General features: G+C 33.1%; 3 protein-coding genes across 3 annotated transcripts; all 3 read left to right on the forward strand.

Moving 5' to 3' along the window:
* The first annotated feature begins 99 nt into the window (after positions 1-99).
* LOC123207196 (U6 snRNA phosphodiesterase-like) lies at positions 100-1,845 on the forward strand. Its single transcript, XM_044624498.1, has 6 exons — positions 100-391; positions 472-570; positions 729-978; positions 1,059-1,155; positions 1,389-1,454; positions 1,590-1,845. The coding sequence occupies exons 1-6, from the start codon at positions 217-219 to the stop codon at positions 1,785-1,787; spliced, it is 885 nt and encodes a 294-aa protein (XP_044480433.1). The 5' UTR covers positions 100-216; the 3' UTR covers positions 1,788-1,845.
* Positions 1,846-3,366: 1,521 nt separating this feature from the next.
* Positions 3,367-8,205, forward strand: LOC123207207 (polyamine oxidase 2-like). Its single transcript, XM_044624515.1, has 10 exons — positions 3,367-3,851; positions 3,964-4,079; positions 4,690-4,778; positions 4,871-4,984; positions 5,588-5,675; positions 5,920-6,005; positions 6,089-6,191; positions 6,873-6,970; positions 7,069-7,498; positions 7,639-8,205. The coding sequence occupies exons 1-10, from the start codon at positions 3,812-3,814 to the stop codon at positions 7,945-7,947; spliced, it is 1,473 nt and encodes a 490-aa protein (XP_044480450.1). The 5' UTR covers positions 3,367-3,811; the 3' UTR covers positions 7,948-8,205.
* A 2,712-nt stretch (positions 8,206-10,917) lies between these two features.
* On the forward strand, positions 10,918-16,322 carry LOC123207209 (polyamine oxidase 2-like). Its single transcript, XM_044624518.1, has 10 exons — positions 10,918-11,396; positions 11,499-11,614; positions 12,902-12,990; positions 13,076-13,189; positions 13,764-13,851; positions 14,091-14,176; positions 14,259-14,365; positions 15,036-15,129; positions 15,228-15,657; positions 15,769-16,322. The coding sequence occupies exons 1-10, from the start codon at positions 11,357-11,359 to the stop codon at positions 16,075-16,077; spliced, it is 1,473 nt and encodes a 490-aa protein (XP_044480453.1). The 5' UTR covers positions 10,918-11,356; the 3' UTR covers positions 16,078-16,322.
* Positions 16,323-16,657: the final 335 nt, after the last annotated feature.

Consider the following 16,657-nt stretch of genomic DNA (forward strand, 5'->3'; position numbering starts at 1 on the left):
TATCTTTAATTTTTAATTATCTAATTATATGATAATATATTATTATTTATATATAAAATTACATATAAAAATAATGTATTTTTATTTGTATATAAAATAACGGGTCTTTGGCTTTGGGCTATCCGAATATATGGCCCATTTATAAATTTGAAGTAGAGGGTAAATTTGCCGATAAAAGTTGAGAAAGGGGGAGGTGAAGAAAAATGCAGGGTCAAAATGGAAGCTCTAATAGCCTCGTACGGTGACACATCGTCCGATTCTGATTCAGAACTCAGTAGCTCAACGACAATTACAAGCACCGGTGCCACAAATTCAAATGTTCAGCCGGAGACGACTAGTTTGCCTTTGCCGCCTCCGCCTCTCTCTCTCCTCACTCCTCCCAATTCATTGGGTAAATTTCAGAAGTCGTGTACTATTCTTTCAGTTAGCTTTCGTGCTCACCATGTGTTTGTTATATTTTGCCAATGAAAGGTACGGTCGATTATCTCACTAGTAGTCAGCCTCAGCCGAGCAGACTCCGGAGCTTTCCCCATGTTGAAGGCAACTATGCCTTACACGTCTATATCCCAGGTCTTTTAAGCTTCGACTTTCTTTAATTTTTTTTTAAAGGGAATTTAAATTAAAGAGAAAATATTTAGGGTCACTGAACCATTATTTCATGGAATTTACGGCTATTGTGCTTCCATTTTATTGCATTGCGATATTTAACAGCAGATTTTCTTCTCTAGTTACTGTACCATCTGCATCAAAGAAGGAGCTGGCCCAGCTTTTGAAGAAGGTTTCATCTATTGTACCAGGTCTTCATGCTGTTGACATTGACATTCCATTAAGTAGCCTGTGTGAAGATGATTCTAAGTTTCAGCTAGTTACATTGGGAAGGCAATTTCACATAAGTTTAGGAAGAACTGTCCCAATACGTGTCCACCAAATTGACTCCATTGTAGCGATGCTTCGCCAGAAGCTTCAGTGTCAGCGGCGGTCAGATTATATATCCTTGCATATTTTATTAGCATTCAATCATGTGGTAGAGTTTTAACGGACTGTTTTATTGCTAGCAGGTTTTGGATTGATTTTAGTCAGTGGGAGGTTTTCATAAATGATGATTGCACACGATCATTTCTCTCAATAGAAGTTCTTACAGGAGGATTACTTGAGGTATGCTCTATGTATTTCTTTTCTAGTTAGCCCTTTGCTTTTGCTAAGGGGAAGCTTCACTTGGATACTTACAATCATCTGCAAGTCTACATGCCCCGTGTTTTCAATTTTTCTAGTGGATTTAGCAGATGAATAAATTGTTAGAATGATTGCTTATGTGATCATACATGCGTACCCAACGCCAAATGATTTCATTCTATTTCCCATTAATTGATTGGTTTCGAACATTTCAGATCACTAAGCAGATTCAAGTGGTTAACGAGGTTTACAGGCTTCATAATCTTCCCGAGTTTTACAAGGTTTGGTTATTAATTTTGTTGTCTTTTTGCCATGTTGCTAATAGCATATTCTCAGTGTGTGTATGTGTGTAAAAAATGCTTAAGTATCCAGTCTCTGTTATGTCTCATGTATGCTCTGTTGAATGTTGATAACAGAGCCCACGCCCTCATATATCCTTAGCTTGGGCATTGGGAGATATTAGCAATTCTTTAAAGAGAGTGATCGAAGAAGAGACAAAGAAATTAAGTGTCGAGGGTTCATTACAGAAACGTATTTTTTCAAGTAAATTCAGTGGTACTGAGTGTAAGATTGGTAGTAAAATATATAAAATATGTAAATTTTCAGAAAATTAACAAAACTGGAGCAGTATGTTATTCATCAAAGGGATTCGAGTTTCTTTGTTTTCTTGCAGCTCTTTCTTTGTGTTCTCTTGCAGTCATAGACAAATAGATAAATTGCAGGTAGATAAATAAAGGGAGCTAAAACTATTTGTGACTGTGAGCCCATGTCTTAAAATCATCAGGCTCCATCCCTGCTCCTGCCTCCTGGGATTATGTTTTACAACTGTTTCAGTGAGCTTCAGATCAAAGGTCCCCTCCGCGTTTCTCAAAATAAATGAGTGGGTGGGTGGGCCCTCATCTACTTTTTTGAATTCTACGTTTTCCATCTTTTCGTGAAAGCCGTGTTACCGTGTACCAGTGTCCAGTGCCCAGTGGACACTTTTGTTTGTTTCCTTGACCCGCAAATTATATTACTAGTGGGATCTGCCGCATTAACTGGAATTGGATCAACTACATATCATAAATATTGCATACATCTCACCTACATCATATGTTATGTATTAATTGATATATTAAATTCAATTTAATATATACTTATGTCATATTAAATAACAATTATTATTTCAAAATATACGTTAATATTATTTCGATTATTTTATACAAATATGGAGGTTAATTTAAAGGGAGTTGCGAATGGGTTGATTGTGGGAACTAATTAGGTAAGACACGTGGTTAGATATAAATGATTGAATTTAATATGATACAGCACGTTTAAAGTAAGTGAGGTGTGGTCAAATCTTAGGTTAATTCCTTAAACAAACACAGTAGGGTGGTGGGACAGTACAACACGGTTATATATATATATGTATTATGTATATATATGGGGGATTTGTTATTTATGAGATAATATTTATTAAAATTTTTAGTTGGGGTAGGAAGTAAAATGATTAATGTTAAAAAATATAATTTATTAATTTTTTTCTTAAAAAATTTGTGAAATTAATAATTTGATTTATATCTAAAACTTTTTAAATTAAAAAATTTATATTTTTATTCTTTTTAAATCTAAATTTTCATCTTTTTCTCATTTTAATCATCTCTAAACTTTTAAAAATTTTAATTTAACCCCGCATTTCAGCTTTAGATTACTAAAAAGTTCAATGATCTCTCCTTCTGTTGATTAAGTTGGTGTCTATCTTTACCTCCAAATTGATGTATATGAACGAAGTTTATCGTCTCTGATGAGATCTCTTTATTGTCTTTAAAAGAAAATTGATGATTTTGTCTTTATTTTTTATAAAAAAAATTAATTTATAAGTAAATATTTATATTTTTTAAAACTCACAAATGTATGTATATATTTGTATTAAAATTTAGGTAAAAAATAATGCTTTGACCATGTTAGCAAGAGAAATATGAAATTCCCAAAATGCTCATAATACGGGGAATATATTTCACAATGTAATCCGCTCGCTCTCCCGGCTGTTCACTTTATCATATCAGAAAGTACAGAGATCTAAAAAATTCGACACGTGGTCAATTACACTGGAGAGTACGCTCTTAAACTATACTCGCGAGTATAGTATCTCCATCGAGTGACTTTTAGGTGGCAAAACTAACATTATAAATGCTGCCATAATGGTCTCATCTCATTACAGGAGCAACCATACGGCACATTTCCTCTCTCTAGAAATCTCTCGTCCTTTTTCTCTGTTAAAATCTTTCGCTTTCTTCATCTCTTTTTCTTTCCGATTTCACATCACCCGATTTCCGTCCGGTTTTATCTCCGGCAACTTTGATATGTACAAAACTGTTGGCTGATCGACTCTGAAAACGATTTGATTCATCGAGATTTTGAAGAAAATCGGACAAAGAGTTCTGCATGAGCTGGTTGAGAAAGCTGGGTTTCTATTTGTTGTCCTCGAATTCCAACCATTTCATTACGTGTCTCTTGATTTTTATCCTTCATTATTCCCCTCAATTGCCTCCATCATTATTTAATTTTGAAAAAAAACCAACAGAGCCGTTATTATTAATTAACATACGCAATTACTTTCAAAATATTATTAATCCTCTGTTAATAATATCGTCTTGCCATGGAATCAACAAACAGGAGTAATCGTCAATTAAGCAGAGGTTGGTAATTATTAGATTGTTTTTACAGTTTTTCACCGTTGCTTGGTTCATTTTTTTATCATTTTATACGTGTCGGTGGCATGTTCAAATTTTGTTTGGTTGTGTTGTGAAGCTCTTTGCTATTCGAACGTGGAGAGGAGGCAGGCAAGGTCGCCATCTGTTATTGTTATTGGCGGTGGCATGGCTGGAGTTGCAGCGGCTCGTGCTCTCCATGATGCGTCATTTAAGGTAAAAATATTTTTTTAATTTCATTGATAATTTATATTTTTTTAGAGTACATGTGTGCTTATATTTTCGTGTTCTACTTGGAGTCTACTTATATTTATCTGTTTTTTAAACTATTAGCTCATTTTTTTCAATTATGCTGGCCCTAAAAGTCCACGCCTAATTTTCATCGTTGCCATTTGATTTTGACTTGTGGAAAGAAATGTTTAATATTTTATTATTTGCTTGCGATAAAGTCAAGGGAAACTTTTTTCTATTTTGAGCGACTGTTTCTTACGATTTTAGCTACCCAACTCTTTTTGAGAAATATGGCTTCATTTGTCAGCTTTTACCTGTTGAGATTTAGCTGATTTTGCCATGGTTAGAACTTAGGAATATGCCGACTGAATAAAAAGTGCTGTGGAAGGGTAGTTGGGCAAAAAAAAAAAAAAAAAAAAATTCTTGCTGAAGCGTCCTCGATGAAAAGCATCTCCGTTGTTGTCTACTTGCTAAGGAATCGACATAGATAACAACACTTCTTAATTTATTCGTGCCCAGAGGCAACACTTGTTTGGACCTTAAAATATTTTTAAAGGTTCGCTTTTTACCATGCTCTTTTTCATTTCATGGGCAGGTTGTCCTTTTGGAATCTCGGGATAGGCTTGGTGGTCGAGTTAACACTGATTATACCTTTGGTTTTCCCGTTGACCTGGGTGCATCATGGTAATTTTACTTGTCCTTAAAACGTAAATTTCTTAGTCATTTCTTTGTAGTGTAACAAGTTTTGGTCTCCAATGTTCATGTTGATGTTTCAGGCTGCATGGAGTCTGCAATGAAAATCCACTTGCACCTGTGATTGGGAGACTAGGGTTACCTCTATACCGCACAAGCGGTGATAATTCTGTGTTGTATGACCATGATTTAGAAAGGTGAAGATATGTTAAATTTGTTTCTCTCCGTGTGCCTGTAGTTTGACGTTACTTTCTCTGGTTTCGTCTGTTCATAGTTACCTTTGAATCATTGTTCAGTTCATGCATAGAAGCCTTATTATCTGTTTTATTTTGTATGTTTAAATGAACGTGATGATTTTGTACGGTTAAATTCTTAAACCAATAACGTCCTGGTTTCTCTGTTGTATTAGCATATTTCATTTTTGTTTTGCTAATTTCATAAACTAAAAAGAAGACCTGGTTTACGTGGATTGAATGAGTTTTAGCTTGCTTTACTTTGTGGGTTTATTTGAGTTACTTGCAAATCCTAAACTGAGCATTCAACTAAAATAATGATGTATTGCTATACTAGCGTTTACGTGATTTTAAAATCATACTAGCATAATGGGCTTGTAGCCATCAAATTTTATGAATATCCAAGAGACAAGTTATTTCTCCATGATTGTGTCATCAAGGCATCATTTTATTTCTACAGTTTTTTTTTCCATATATTAAAATATTTTGTCTAAATTCTCCCAAGTGAGCAAAAACTTCCATTTGAAGCTATCGCTGGATTGGGCTAAGCATATATTCTCTTTGCAGCTATGCGCTTTTTGACATGGATGGGAACAAAGTTCCTGCAGAAGTAGTCACAAAGGTTGGGGAAGTTTTTGAGATCATTTTGGCAGAGGCAAGTTTTCTTCATTGTGCAGTTTTTCTATTAATGTTTACTGCTGTCACAAGCTGGAGCTGAAACATAATATACTATCTTTCCTTGGATTGATCTTTGGGTCATCCTAGCTAAGGCTAGAGGAATGTACTGCTATTTTGCTGCACTTTAAGGGTTGTTTAATTTTCTTTTAGTAATGTAGCTTCTTTAACTTATTTTGTGTTTTGCATTGTGCATTCTTCTGAGTTACTTTTCCTAAATACAGACAAGTAAAGTAAGACAAGAATTCAGTGAAGACAAGTCTATAGGACACGCCATTTCAATTGTTTTTGAAAGGAGACCAGAATTAAGGTTGCAACAGCATGCTTTGAGCTCTGTTTAATCTTTGTTTAAGTTAAAGAATTTGAGTTACTGAATTTTGTTTGAACTAACAGGTTAGAGGGGCTTGCCCATAAGGTGCTTCAATGGTATTTATGCAGAATGGAAGGCTGGTTTGCTGCAGATGCTGATTCCATCTCAGTTAAATCCTGGGATAAGGCAAGTTTGCACTACATCTACAAGTTGAGATTTTTTAATCTTCACCGAATTTGTGTGTTATGAGAGTTGCTCAGTACAATCAACTGAGTGCATAAAAATAGAAATAAGGTTGTTCAATCCTGTATCCCTTGATTTAGTATTACTGTGTTGCTAGGTAGTTGGCACCTTCTCTTCTTTCTTTCTCTGTTTCTCTCTTGTGCTTGTTCTGGATGTTAAAGATTAAAGCTCCTTGCATTTTTAACAATTTTTTTTTTTATATATCAACAGTGTAACTTATATGCCAGGTGATTTTAAAATATAATGTAAATTCATGGTAGCAGATCTATTTGGCATAAGTATAGTTCTGGCTTATTGAACTCTCAAAATTGTATAACATACTATACATCAACCAAGGGGTTGATGATTTAATTGGATCTATATTGAGTATGGTCAACTTGTGTATAATACAACTTGTTGTGTCCTATACTATCTGATTTTTTTTTTTTAATTTATTAAATTTCCAAGTGATGGAGTTAGGTTACGATGGATAAGTTTATAACTTAAAATATGTTAAGAGATACATCTACAGTGGTTGGGCTCATCTTTCATATGTTGATTGTTCTTTTGTAATATTGTAAGAGCTACAAGCTATTGCATACTATTAAACTCAAATTTTAGTGATGATTTTTTTTTTACGTACAGGAAGTGCTGCTCCCCGGTGGTCATGGGCTCATGGTTAGGGGCTATCTTCCAGTTATAAACAGCCTTGCCAAAGGCCTCGACATCCGCTTAGGCTGCAGGTATGGATTATTATTCTAAAGTAATCTTCAAGTTGCACATTGCTGTGGTATCACAGGACTTGTTTCAGGCACCATATCTTGACCTGATTTCTTTACAGGGTTACCAAAATTGATAGACGTTATAATGGAGTGAAGGTAACCGTAGAAGATGAAACTACATTTGTGGCAGATGCTGCTATTGTTGCTGTTCCTCTTGGTGTTTTGAAGGCCAGGGCAATCAAGTTTGAGCCAAGCCTCCCAAACTGGAAGGAAGCAGCCATTGATAACCTTGGTGTGGGAATTGAAAATAAAATAGTACTGCATTTTGATAAGGTGTTTTGGCCAAATGTGGAGTTCCTGGGAGTGGTTGCAGAGACATCTTATGGATGCAGCTACTTCCTAAATCTTCACAAGGCCACAGGTCATCCTGTCCTTGTTTACATGCCTGCTGGGCAGTTGGCCAAAGACATTGAGAAAATGTCTGATGAAGCTGCTGCTAATTTTGCTTTTATGCAACTCATGAAGATCCTTCCTGATGCATCTGCCCCGGTATTTCATCTGCATACAACTTTGTTATCATGCATGCCACTTTAAAAATTTGTTGTACTGTTTAAGGTTTCCTACTTAATTTATACTTCAAATTTTGTACTAGTTAAACCAAAATCTAATTCTGTATTTTAATGATGCAGATTAATCATCTTGTTTCGCACTGGGGCACAGATGTTAACTCACTTGGCTCCTATAGCTATGATACAGTAGGCAACTCCCATGATCTGTATGAAATGCTTAGGATTCCAGTGGACAACTTATTCTTTGCTGGGGAGGCAACAAGTTTTAGCTATCCAGGGTCAGTGCATGGTGCATTCTCAACTGGACTGATGGCTGCTGAGGACTGCCGGATGCGTGTTCTGGAGCGGTATGGAGAGGTAGACTTGTTCCAACCGGTCATGGGTGAGGAGTCTCCTGTTTCGGTACCACTTTTGATCTCTCGAATGTGATTCTAAAGTTCCCAGAAGCCTCTCAATGCTCTTAAATTGATAGTATATCGCTTCAGATAAGTAAACAAGGGATTTGGCTAACACACAATTGCCGCTTTTAGTGGTGGTTGGGCAATGCCGTGATAAACCACTGTTTTCCTATTGACTAACCATTGTTAGAATTGGTTAATGTGTGTGGTTACCTATATGTGTTGTTATTTGGACAAGAATAATATTAAGTTTGATATGAATTTAAATAAAGGTGGACTTTTGGACAAATTGCTGTTTTAACCAATAATATGGGAACTGTTTTAATTGTGAGTTAATATTTGAATGATAGAGAAGTGAGAAGCCACAACATATTCTTATGCCCAATTATTTTGTTCGAATGTGGATATTACTTTAAGAGATAAGAATGAACATGGTTGATTCTGGTAATGTTATTATCCTGAACTCCATTTAATTACGTGAGACACGTGGCTGCACGTGGATGGGTGACGTTATTATATTAAAGCACGTTTGAAGTAAGTGATATGAGTTCAAGTCTTACTTTAATTCCTTCACACATTTGTAGTTCTTCTACAAAAAGCAACACTTCATATATTCAGCCTGTCACAGTCTGATATTGAATGGGCGATTAATTAAAGGGAAACTAATTATCAGGGCTCCAACTTAATGCATGTTTTCCCAAATTATCTTATAACTTTAGCTTTTCAAACTTATCTTCGTCTTTATTTTCATCTAAAAATCAATTTAAAATTAACAAAAAAATCATAAGTGATAATCATCTTAATTTAAATAAATAATATTATATTATATAATATAATATTGATAAATTCTATTTTATTAATTTATAAGTTGTTATAATTTTTATAATTAATTTAGTTATAAAAATAATTTATTTACGTTAACTTTACTTTATAACAAAATAAATAAATAAATAATAAGAAGATACCCATGAAGTAGGTGGGATTTTTTTAATTTACTTTTGAATATGTTATAATATTTTTTATCTTATGTTAACATACTTGAACTTAGACCAAAGGACTTATTCCCACAAAAGTTCTGTTGTAATCCCAAATGTTTATCTATTAATTTAAAAAAAAACTTAAGCACCTATCATTATATTAAAATTCATTGATAGAATTAAAAATAATAATATCATTTATTAAAAATTAAAAATTTACCATATTTTCTCTTATAAATTTAAAAGTCCAATAATTTTTTTCATACTCAAAATTTAAAAAGTTATCATTTCCTTTTTAGAGTTTGCATTTTTTCCTTTGCTGTTTCACCAGTGATCAAAGCTGACCAACCTTCATACCAATGCTTTTCCCAACTCCTGGATGACGATGAATCATTGACACAACTTTGATATGTGTGTCGCATAGAGCTATGTCAATGAATCATCTATCAACCTCTGCTTGATCAATGATTTATCGTTTTCTGAGAGTTGGGAAGAGTGTCAGTTTGAAGGTTGACTAACTCAGGTTATCGAAGAAGTAATAAGGAAAAAATGCAAAACTCTAAGAGGGCGTTTGGTTTGGATAATGTTTGATTACTAAAATAAAAAGATTACCTTAAAGATAGATTACTTATAAGATTACTGGATATAAATGATTACTATGTTTGATAAAATTTGATAGGTATAAATAATTATTGTGTTTGGTTAAAGGTAATAAAAGATTACTAGTAAATTATTTTACTTAAATGCCCTTGAATATAATTATTTTTAAATATTTTTTATATTATTTGTCATATTAATTAAAAATAAATTTATTTTTATCTCAAAAAATTAATAAATAATAATTTTTCTATAATAAACTCAAGATTACCCCAGTAATCTTTAAATACTTAAGGTGAAGGTGGTAATCAGATTACCACCTATATTACCTACCCCGTCAGCATTGGTAATAGAAGATTACTGTAATCTTTTATTACTGACAAACCAAATAAGGGAATAAAAGATAAATTACCAAGCTAATAATAAATTCCCCCAACCAAATGCACCCTAAGGGGAAATGACACTTTTTAAATTTTAGGTGGAGAGAAAATTGTTAAATTTTTAAACTTAAGAGAAAAATATAGTAAAATTTTAGTTTTTTAATATTTTTTGCTCAATAATATTTTTATCTTTATTTTTGATAATAAATTTTAACAAATAAATATATATTTGAGTTTTTAAAAATTAATAAATAAAAATGTATCTTTTCACTAGACCTAGGTGGAAAATAGACACTAGACCTATGTTAATAATTGAGTGAAATAAAATAATTTCTAATATTTTACAAGATAATTCACCCGCTCGCCAGCCTCTCCACTTTACTATACCAGAAAGGTCGAATGATTATTTTTCATTCAAGTTTGATGAATGGATAAATTTTTGTTCTTTAAATTTTAAATTCATATTTATTATTTATTTTTATTCGTAAATTTATTAGGATAATGTTATATGTATAAATTTTTAGTATATAATTTATATACATAGTTTATATATTATTATTTAAATAAGTATTATTTTATCTTTAATTTAAAATTATCTATCTTATAATAATATATTTTTTGTAAATATGAATTGCACATAATTTTATTAAGTTTTATAAAAATAATTATTTTGTCTTTTTTATTAAAATTATAAAATTATTATTAATATTTAATAAAAATATAAAATTATTAATATATTTTTATTGATTTAAAATTTTATTCAAAAATTTTAAAAATATTAAAAAATTAATTAATTCTAAAATATTATATTCTATCCTAATTTTTGTTTTTTAAAATTATTAAAAATATATTAAAATTTTAAAAACAATCCTAAAATTTTGCTGTAAGGCGAATTTGGCATTTCAAGAAACCTGGTAAATATTACAGAGAAAACCCTTTTGAGATTCTGCAACGTGTTCAAATGCCCAGAAGAGTACACAGTTAAATTACACGCGCGACTATGATTATCTCCCTGCTGTAACTTTTACTTGGCAAAACAAACATTATTACTTGAAATCAAAGTAATCTGACCCGGCTCATTTTCTCTCTCTATAGGTGTCTCTTCCAAGATCTTTCGCTTTCTTCATCTCGTTTTCTTTCCGATTTCGAATCTCCCGATTTCCGTTTGGTTTTCTTTCCGAAACTTTGACATTTTCATAATTGTCGGCTGATCGATTCTTTAATCGATTCGATTCATCGAGATTTTGAAGAAAATCGGATAAAGGATTCTGCATGAGCTGCTTGAGAAAGCTGGGCTGCTATTTATTGTCCTCGAATTCCAACCATTTCATTACGTGTCTCTTGGTTTTCATCCTTCATTACTCCCCGCAATTACCTCCGTCATTATTTAATTTTGAAAAGGAACCAACTGAGCCATTATTGTTAATCAACAGAAGCAATTATTTTCAAAATATTATTAATCCTCTGTTAATAGTATCGCCTCAGCATGGAATCAACAAACAGGAGTAATCGTCAATCAAATAGAGGTTGGTAATGATTAGATTGTTTTTACAGTTTTTGACTGCTTCGTTTTATTATTTCAAGTGTGACGATGGCATGATCAAATTTTGTTTGGATGTGTCGTGAAGCTCTTTGCCATTCGAAAGCGGAGAGGAGGCAGGCCAGGTCGCCATCTGTTATTGTTATCGGCGGTGGCATGGCTGGAGTTGCCGCGGCTCGTGCTCTCAATGTTGCGTCATTTAAGGTAAAATATTATTAAATTTTTATACATCGATGATTCATTTTTTAAGACTTCATGTGTGATTATATTTTCCTGTTCTACTTGTACCCTATCTATATTTATTTGTTTATTAAAACTGGGAGCTCATTTTTTCAATTAGATTGGCCGTAAAAGTCCACGCAAATTTTCATTGTTGCCGTTTGATTTCGACTAATAAAAGGAAATGTTTAATATTTACTCGCCATAAAGTCAAGGGGAACTTTTTTCCTATAGTGATTAATTGTTTACAGCAATGATTTTAAAATTGAATCAATTGGCTAACAAGTTTATGATTTAACTGGTTTATTATGTCCAATCAGTCAATTTAATCTATTATCAAATTATAATGAATTTTTTAAAAATAATATTAGAATAATTGATATATTTTGCGCCTGGATAGAAAAATCAAAATAAAGAGTTTCAATTGCTCAAACATTTGCAAAAAAAAATTAATCAGGATATCCAAACAAATACTAATTAGAGCATATCATTTTCAAAGAGTGACAATTATTTACCAAATCTCAATGAAACAATTAGATTAAAAAAAAAATATTCATCTTATGATATAGAAAAAAAATTCTACAGACTATTGCCTAGCCAAAGTTCTTTTACATTTCATAAGATAGTTATTTAAATGGATATGAGATGCCCTTTTTTCTTTCTTTGTCATTTTATTTTTGATCTTATATTTTCTATACAAATCTTTAAAAATTGATCTACTCTGATATAAAATAATTAAATTACTAAAAAATAGTCAAATTTTCTAAAAATAATCAAACTTTGGTCAAACTTGATTTAGTTGGTTCTAACCGGTTCACCAATTTTGATTGGGTTTAACCGAGTCAAAATCTAAACCAATTTTTAATGTGAATTGGATTGAACTTGGAGCTGGTTCTGGATTCAACTAGTTTAACTGGCCGGTTTGATCCGGTTTTCAAAACCTTGGTTTATAGCCTTCTCATTAGTTTAGCTATCCAACTCTTTTGAGAAGTATAGCTTCAAACTGTCAGCTTTTACCTGTTGAGATTTAACTGATTTTGCCATTGTTAGGGGTACAATGAGTCAATGAAAAGTGCTCCATACTTGCAATTTTTCTTCCTGACCCTTTGTTTGAAGCGTTCTCAATGAAAACCATCTCCATTGTCTACCTGTTAAGAAATCAAGTAGTTAGCTACACTTCTTAATTGATTAGTGCCTAAAGGCAATATTGGTTTGGCCCTAAAAATATTTTTAAAGATTCGCTTTTAAGACTCTTTTTCATTTCATGGGCAGGTTGTCCTTTTGGAATCTCGGAATAGACTTGGTGGTAGAGTTCACACTGACCATTCGTTTGGTTTTCCTATTGACCTGGGTGCATCATGGTAATTTTACTTTCTCTTGAAAAGTAAATCTCTTAGTCGTTTCTCTTAGTGTAACAAGTTTTAGTCTCCAATATTGATGTTTCAGGCTGCATGGAGTCTGCAATGAGAACCCACTTGCACCTGTGATTGGGAAACTAGGGCTACCTCTATACCGCACAAGCAATGATAATTCTGTCTTATATGACCATGATTTAGAAAGGTGAAGATATATGAAATTTGTTTCTTTAGGTGCATCTAGTTTGATATTATTTTCGCTTGTTTGGCCTGGTTATAGTTACCTTTGAATCATAGTTCAGTTCATGTATAGGAGCCTAATTAGAATCGATAGCTTATTATTTGTTGGATTGTGTATGTTTAAAAGAACGCGACCATTTTGTATGGTTAAATTCTTAAACCAAAAACATCCTGGTTTCTCTGTTGCATGAAAATATTTCATTTTTGTTTGGCTAATTTCATAAACTAAAAAAACGACCTGGTTTCATTTTGGTTACTTGCAAACCCTAAGCTAAGAATACAACTAAAATATTGATGTATAGCTATACTAGTGTTTACTTGATTTTAATATTATAGTAGCATAATGGGCTAGTAGCCATCAAATATTATGAATATCAAAGTGACAGATTATTTCTATGTGATTGTGTTGTCAAGGCTTCATTTTATTTCTACAATTTTTTTCAATATATTAAAATATTTTGTTCAAATTCTCCCAAGTGAGCAAAAAATTTTGTTTGAAGCTATCACTGGATTAGGCTGAGCACATATTCTTTTTGCAGCTATGCTCTTTTTGATATGGATGGGAACAAAGTTCCTCCAGAAGTAGTCACTAAGGTTGGGGAAGTTTTTGAGATCATTTTGGCAGAGGCAAGTTTTCTTCATTGTTTAATTTTTTCTCTTAATGTGTACTGTTATCACAAGCTTGAGCTGAACTATAATATAGTATCAGTGTGGATTAACCTTTGGGTCATCCTAGCCAAGGTTTGAGGAGAATATTGCTTTTTTGCTCCACTTTAAGGGTTGTTTTTCTTTTATTAACTTAGCTTCTTTAACTTATTTTGTGTTTTGCGTTGTGCTTTATTATGAGTTACTTTTCTTAAATACAGACAGGTAAAGTAAGAGAAGAATTCAGTGAAGACAAGTCAATAGGACACACTATATCAATTGTTTTTGAAAGGAGGCCAGAATTAAGGTTGCAGCATCATGCTTTGAGCTCTCTTTAATCTTTGTTTAAGTTAAAGAATTGAGTTACTGAATTTTGTTTGAACCAACAGGTTAGAAGGGCTTGCCCATAAGGTGCTTCAATGGTATTTATGCAGAATGGAAGGTTGGTTTGCTGCAGATGCTGATAGCATCTCAGTTAAAACCTGGGATAAGGAAAGTTTGCACTAGAGATTTTTTATACTTCACTGAATTTGTGTGTGTTATGAGGGTTTCTTGGCATAGTCAACTGAGTGAATAAAATATAAATTAGGCTGTTCAATTATGAATCACTTTATTTAGTATTACTATGTTGCTATTTAGTTGGTGCCTTCTCTTCTTTCTTTCTCTGTTTTTCTCTCGTGCTTGTTCTGGATGTTAAATATTAAAGCTCCTTGTATTGTCATCAATATTTTTCTGATGTATCAACACTTATATGCCTGGTGATTTTAATTATAATGCAAAGTCATGATAGCAGATCTATTTGGCGTTAAGTGTAGTTTTGGCACATCTTTCTCCCAAAATTGTATAACATATTGTAAATACATCAACCAATGGGTTGTTGATTTAATTGCATCTTTATTGAATAGGGTCAACTTAATGCAACGTGGTGTGTCCTAAACTCTGAATTGTTTTTCATATATTAAATTTCCAAGCGATGGAGTTCGGTTGCAATGGTTGACCCATGGATAAGTTTGTAACCTTTGATATGTTAATAGATACATCTACAGTGGTTGGGCTCATCTTTCATATGTTGATTGTTCTTTTATAATATGGTATGAGCTACAAGCTATTGCATACTCTGATTAACTCAAATTTTAGTATTGATTTTTTTTTTTATGTACAGGAAGTTCTGCTCCCCGGTGGTCATGGGCTCATGGTTAGGGGCTATCTTCCAGTTATAAACAGCCTTGCCAAAGGCCTCGACATCCGCTTAGGCTGCAGGTATGGATTATTTTTCTAAAGTAATCTTCAAGTTGCACATTGCTGTGGTATCACAGGACTTGTTTCAGGCACCATGTCTTGACCTGATTTCTTTACAGGGTTACTAAAATTGATAGACATTGTAATGGAGTGAAGGTAACCGTAGAAGATGGAACTACATTTGTGGCAGATGCTGCTATTGTTGCCGTTCCTCTTGGTGTTTTGAAGGCCAGGGCAATCAAGTTTGAGCCAAGGCTTCCAAACTGGAAGGAAGCAGCCATTGATAACCTTGGTGTGGGAATTGAAAATAAAATCGTGTTGCATTTTGATAAGGTGTTTTGGCCAAATGTGGAGTTCCTGGGAGTGGTTGCAGAGACATCTTATGGATGCAGCTACTTCCTAAATCTTCACAAGGCAACAGGTCATCCTGTCCTTGTTTACATGCCTGCTGGGCAGTTGGCCAAAGACATTGAGAAAATGTCTGATGAAGCTGCTGCTAAGTTTACTTTTATGCAACTCAAGAAGATCCTTCCTGATGCATCTGTCCCGGTAATGCCACTGCATACAAATTTATTATACTGCTTAAGGTTTCCTACTTATTTATTCTTCAAATTTTGTATTAGTTAATTCAAAATCTTATTCTATATTTTAATGATGCAGATTAATTATCTTGTTTCTCACTGGGGCACAGATGTCAACTCACTTGGCTCCTACAGCTATGATACAGTAGGCAACTCTGATGATCTTTATGAAATACTTAGGATTCCAGTGGACAACCTATTCTTTGCTGGGGAGGCAACAAGTATTAGCTTTCCAGGGTCGGTGCACGGTGCATACTTAACCGGACTGATGGCTGCTGAGGACTGCCGGATGCGTGTCCTGGAGCGGTATGGGGAGTTAGACTTGTTCCAACCAGTCATGGGTGAGGTGTCTCCTCTTTCGGTACCACTTTTGATCTCTCGAATGTGATTCTAAAGTTTCCGGAACCCTCTCGATCCTCTTAGATTGATAGTATATTGTTGTAGATATGTAAACATGGGCTTTGGCTAACACACAATTGCTGCATTTAGTGTTGGTTTCCATTGACCAATCGTTCTAAGAACTGGTTAACCTGTGTAGTTACTACTACGTGAGATATCTACATGTATTGTTATTTGGACAAGAATAATAAAAAATAAAATTTGAATTTAAATAAAAGTGTCACTTTTGGACAATTTGCTGATATGACTAATTAGATATTGTTGGCTTAATTGTGAGCGCTTGTTTTGGCGTGGGTGTGCATTATTTTTTTCCTTCTTGAAGCTCGCTTCTAAGATAGACGACGAAAATGTGTTTCCATAGGGCTGGTGCTGCCGGCATATTAATGAAATGTTATCTATTTATTTATGTTTTTCAGGCAGACATTATTTAAACAATAAAAATGTATATATACGCTTTTAAATATATAGATGAATATTCATATGATAATTTATCATATAATATTTAATTATATGATAATATATTATATATATATTTATTTATATATTTAATTTTTTATTTGATTATTTAT

Source organism: Mangifera indica, unplaced genomic scaffold (genome assembly GCF_011075055.1).
Source record: "Mangifera indica cultivar Alphonso unplaced genomic scaffold, CATAS_Mindica_2.1 Un_0065, whole genome shotgun sequence".
NCBI classification, from domain to species: Eukaryota; Viridiplantae; Streptophyta; class Magnoliopsida; order Sapindales; family Anacardiaceae; genus Mangifera; species Mangifera indica.

Coding starts and splice junctions, on each gene's coding strand:
- LOC123207196 (XM_044624498.1), top strand. CDS start 217: ATGGAAGCTCTAATAGCCTCGTACGGTGACACATCGTCCGATTCTGAT. Junction 392..471: donor CACTCCTCCCAATTCATTGG/GTAAATTTCAGA, acceptor TGCCAATGAAAG/GTACGGTCGATTATCTCACT. Junction 1,156..1,388: donor TTACAGGAGGATTACTTGAG/GTATGCTCTATG, acceptor CGAACATTTCAG/ATCACTAAGCAGATTCAAGT.
- LOC123207207 (XM_044624515.1), top strand. CDS start 3,812: ATGGAATCAACAAACAGGAGTAATCGTCAATTAAGCAGAG. Junction 5,676..5,919: donor TTGAGATCATTTTGGCAGAG/GCAAGTTTTCTT, acceptor TCCTAAATACAG/ACAAGTAAAGTAAGACAAGA. Junction 6,192..6,872: donor CAGTTAAATCCTGGGATAAG/GCAAGTTTGCAC, acceptor TTTTACGTACAG/GAAGTGCTGCTCCCCGGTGG.
- LOC123207209 (XM_044624518.1), top strand. CDS start 11,357: ATGGAATCAACAAACAGGAGTAATCGTCAATCAAATAGAG. Junction 12,991..13,075: donor ATTGACCTGGGTGCATCATG/GTAATTTTACTT, acceptor TTGATGTTTCAG/GCTGCATGGAGTCTGCAATG. Junction 13,852..14,090: donor TTGAGATCATTTTGGCAGAG/GCAAGTTTTCTT, acceptor TCTTAAATACAG/ACAGGTAAAGTAAGAGAAGA.